This window comes from Drosophila willistoni, unplaced genomic scaffold, assembly GCF_018902025.1.
Source record: "Drosophila willistoni isolate 14030-0811.24 unplaced genomic scaffold, UCI_dwil_1.1 Seg512, whole genome shotgun sequence".
NCBI lineage: Eukaryota > Metazoa > Arthropoda > Insecta > Diptera > Drosophilidae > Drosophila > Drosophila willistoni.
Window position 1 is genome coordinate 32,111 of NW_025814442.1, and position 4,409 is coordinate 36,519.

At 37.0% G+C, this 4,409-nt stretch overlaps 1 protein-coding gene across 1 annotated transcript; it reads right to left on the reverse strand.

Annotated features, from left to right (window-relative positions):
• Positions 1-3,041: 3,041 nt before the first annotated feature.
• LOC124461508 (fatty acyl-CoA reductase wat-like) lies at positions 3,042-3,500 on the reverse strand. The gene is made up of 2 exons (XM_047013014.1): positions 3,187-3,500; positions 3,042-3,129 (listed from the first exon to the last, which is right to left on the reverse strand). The coding sequence occupies exons 1-2, from the start codon at positions 3,498-3,500 to the stop codon at positions 3,042-3,044; spliced, it is 402 nt and encodes a 133-aa protein (XP_046868970.1).
• Between the last annotated feature and the right edge of the window lie 909 nt (positions 3,501-4,409).

Here is a 4,409-nt window from a genome sequence, read left to right on the forward strand (position 1 = left end):
TAACAGGAGTAGATTTTTGCGGCCCATTTTTCACGTCTTACAGGATTCGCGGAAAACCGCAGTACAAGACATATGCGGCAATTTTTGTATGTTTTGCTTCAAAGGCGATTCATATTGAATTAGTCTCCGAATTGTCAACAAATGCATTTCTGCTTTGTATACGTCGATTTGTAGCGCGCCGTGGTGTACCATTGCGCATGTTGTGCGACAACTCCACAAACTTTGTTGGCGCTGCTACAAAGCTAGCTGAGTTTAAGTCAAAATTGTTTAACTCAGACGTCATAGATCACATAAAAACATATAGTTCAATTAAAGGATTTAACTTTTGCTTTATTCCCCCTAGAGCTCCACACTTTGGCGGCCTTTGGGAAGCGTCAGTAAAATCAGCGAAGACACTGGCTCTGAAGAATATTTCAAACGCATCTCTTACTTTCGAGGAACTACTCACTGTGTTCTCGGATGTGGAAGCTATCCTTAATTCAAGGCCAATAGCACCCACTTCAGATGACCCCAACGATTTCAATGCTCTCATTCCTGGGCACTTGCTGATTGGAACGTCAGTACTAGAATCATTACTTTACCATTCCACGGAACCACCCGGAACGGAACTTCGGTATCTGGATAGATGGCAGCGAGTGACCTATTTGAAACAACAATTCTGGACACTGTGGGCACGGGATTATGTTCATAACTTACAACAACGCAGCAAATGGATTTACGAAAAAGCAAATGTGGCCTTGGGACAACTAGTTATAGTACATGAAGACAACGTGCCGGCTCAACATTGGCCGTTAGCAAGAGTAGTGTCTGTAAATGCCGGACCTGATGACAAAATTCGAGTAGTCGAACTTAGGACTGCAAAAGGAATCTTTAAAAGGCCAATTCACAAGATCGCTCCGCTTCCAGAATCATTTATTTGAAAGTTGGTTCTTTCAACAGGGGGAGCATGTTGGAGGAGAACTCCTGAATTTAAATTCATTAATTTAATTATTCTGAAATATTAACGATTGGGTTAAATAGCTAAACTATCGATATATCGCAAGCTCAAAGAGAGTTCAATCTAGCATCACTGATGGCTCTCTTCTTGCGTTTCCCTTTACATTTTACTTTGTATTACACTCTCTCGTAGCATATAAGAATTGAAGAATTTACTGTACCAAGAGAACTCGAATGCGACGGACGCATAATAAATGGAAAAATACTAACGTCGGCTAATCTGATTGTGGCAAGGGAAGTTTTGATTCATCGAATCCAACTAGTAGCAGATTATTAATATGGCCGAGAAATCGTCCAACAAATATACTATTAATAAATAATTAAAGTAATAAAGGTTTGTTACAAAATATTTTAAAAGAACATTAAGCACAATACAAACGATGCAATGTTAGTGCCATACAGTGAAACAAAAAAAAAAATATACATATATATATATATATATGTACCTATATATATATATATTTAGATATATATGTGTGCGTGTGTGTGTTGTGTATATGTGTATGTGCATAGACAATTATAAAACATTGCAGAATTTTAAAACACTCAAAAAAAATATATATAAATAGATGTATATTAGTGTACGTGTTTTTTTTTTTTTTTTTTTTTTTTAATTCATTTATTTAACAAGAAAAAGTAACAATTTAGAGAAAAGATAGAAGAGTATAGTGAGAAAAAAGTAGAAGTGCGAAAGGACATTGAAGAAAAGGATGTTTTGGGTGCCAATTTAACCTGCGGGACTGCCGGGGGGTATTGCTTCGCAGGCTAGAAAGGCGGGCTTCATGTATGTATATGTTTGTATACATTCAAGCAACCTCCATCCAACATCCAGCTATCCAACATTACCACCAAGAGCAACATCAGCGACGCAATGGCTTCAATCATTACATACAACGCTCACTGCGGTTTGACAAACATTTTTCACTGACTCTCATGAAGGCAACCGCGATGTCGACGACGGCGACGGTGACGGCGACGACGACGATGACTCTTCCCTCTCCTTTTGGCAGCCCTTAACCAGTAGATCTCCTATCCTTCATACACATACACATGAACTCAGATATAGTAAATTTATACATACATATACACATACATATATGGCATCCTTGGCTGCTTGTATGTTTGATGAGTATGCGAGAGTTTTATGGCTGTATTGGGAATGAGCTGCTATAGACTGGCAGGATGAGAGTAGGTTCGAGGAGGATATGAGAATGTATAGCAGAAGCTGGAACCTTCAAGCTTCAATCTTACCATGGGGTGATTGGGTTACGCTGTGATTTTAATTTTGAAATCATACTCATACATACTCATACATTCGAATTGCGAATGTGAATGCTGCACAGTGCAAAAACGATATATGCACAGATTTATTTATGTCTCTGTATATGCCACGAGGACGTGTGTTTCTGTGTGTGTGTGTGTGTGTGTTTGCGTGTGTATGTGAAGCGATAAAGCGCCTTACAGGATTTGGATTGGACTGTTGCCTGTTTGCAATTTGATAAGCTGCCTTTGGGCATTATTTTTACGACGTATTTTTTTACATATACATGCAATAAAAATATCACTGTTAAGCTGATGTGTAAATCAACATATCTTATTGTCTTAAGTAAATATTTCTATCGCCCATCCATTTATCAGGGGAGTGGATTATATTATATTGTTTCTTTTTATCCTTTCACATTGTCTCCCACTCTTCATTTTTTCCTGTTAACAATTAGTAGATTTTTAAAGGATTAGCCCATGACTCATGTTGTCTTAAACTTATCCCAAACAAAGAATATGAAGCGATTTTTATTGTCATCGAAAGATAAGCTATAAAACTAATGTAAAATATACACACACATCGTTCATATAAAGCGTTTTTTTAACGTATGACTAAAGGGCATATAAATATATATTTAATTCTATATATATTGTACATTTATGGCTAAACCTATGGAGAAATATTTCTGAAAGTGTTTTAAAGAAAAATGTGCCCTGGTGTAAGTAAGAAATACAGTTTAGACAGACATAGAAAGATAGTTATACATATTGATAAGTATTTATCAGAATATAAACTTCAACAAAGCATAGAGAGCCCAGAGTGCTAAAGAATAGACAATGGCTAATGTGGTATAATGCAGCACCTTCAATCTGTAACAGAAAAGTAAATTAGTTATCTTTATATCGATCGATTATAGATCATTTTACCTTTCATAGCGTTTTATCGATTCGGGTATATTGCTGGGATCATCCTTAACAACATACAAACGCAAACCATATAAACTGACACGGAATAGATTATTCCAATCCAAATTACGCATATCAAAGGCAAATATACGTTTATCCCTATCATCCAGCTTCTCGGATAGACTGCGCACATTGTCGTTGTCAAAGCGAAACTCATTCGAACTGAAGTACTTAAGGACATTGCTCAATTTATGTATTTTTCTATATATCTTCATCATTCTGCAATTCAAAAGATACCAGATGGATTTTCGCATTGGTATAACGCAACCGTACATTGCGCTATGTGCATGCCAAATTTTAAGTTTTTTAGCTTTTGCATTCTCTTTCTGCCTATAAGAATACAAGCGAACATCAAATTTCTGCGTGGCATAAGTATTTTGACGAAATCATTTTGCACATGTGATTTCAGTTTTGAGCGCGTTTGAACCAAAAGTCGTATGAATTTAAATTTAATAAATATTTAAGATACTGAAAAATAAAAATTTAGAAAGGCATATTGTAAACCATGGGTAAAACGGCTGAATTAAGTTTGGAGGTTATATCGGCAATGGTGGCTAAGTTTCACGCCGGAAAAAAAAATAGTGGACATTGCCAAAGAGTACCAGGTGTCTCGACAAACGGTGCACTACCAAATAAATAAGGACAAAAAGTATAACTCGTTGAAAAATTTAAAAAGAACAGGCGCAAAACGGAAAACTACCCTGCCTGATGACCGAGTCCTACTAAGGGAATTAAAAAAAAACGTATTGCTGAAGCCTCAAAAAGCAGCCGATTTGCTGAAATTGACAGCCAATAAGTCAATCAGCGAGAGGACAGTCAGACGGCGCTTGAATGAAGGAGAGTTCGGAACATTTGTAGCCAAGGACGTGCCTTTCATTTCAAAGGTTAACAAGTTAAAAAGGTTAGCATTTGCAAAGGAGCATATAAACAAACCAAAGGAGTTCTGGAGAAGTGTTTTGTGGACAGATGAAAGCTCCTTTGAGTATAATTCTTCAAAAAAAAAAGTATTTGTAAAGCTGCCCATCGAGCAAAGACAAAAGAGACGGCCCGTTTGTCAAAAAGTGAGCCATGGTGGAGGCTCTGTGATGTTCTGGAGATGTGTGGCATATAATGGGCTGGGGGATTTCATTCCCATATCTGGTTCGATGAACCAAGGCCAATACCTGACCACTCTCAATGAAAAT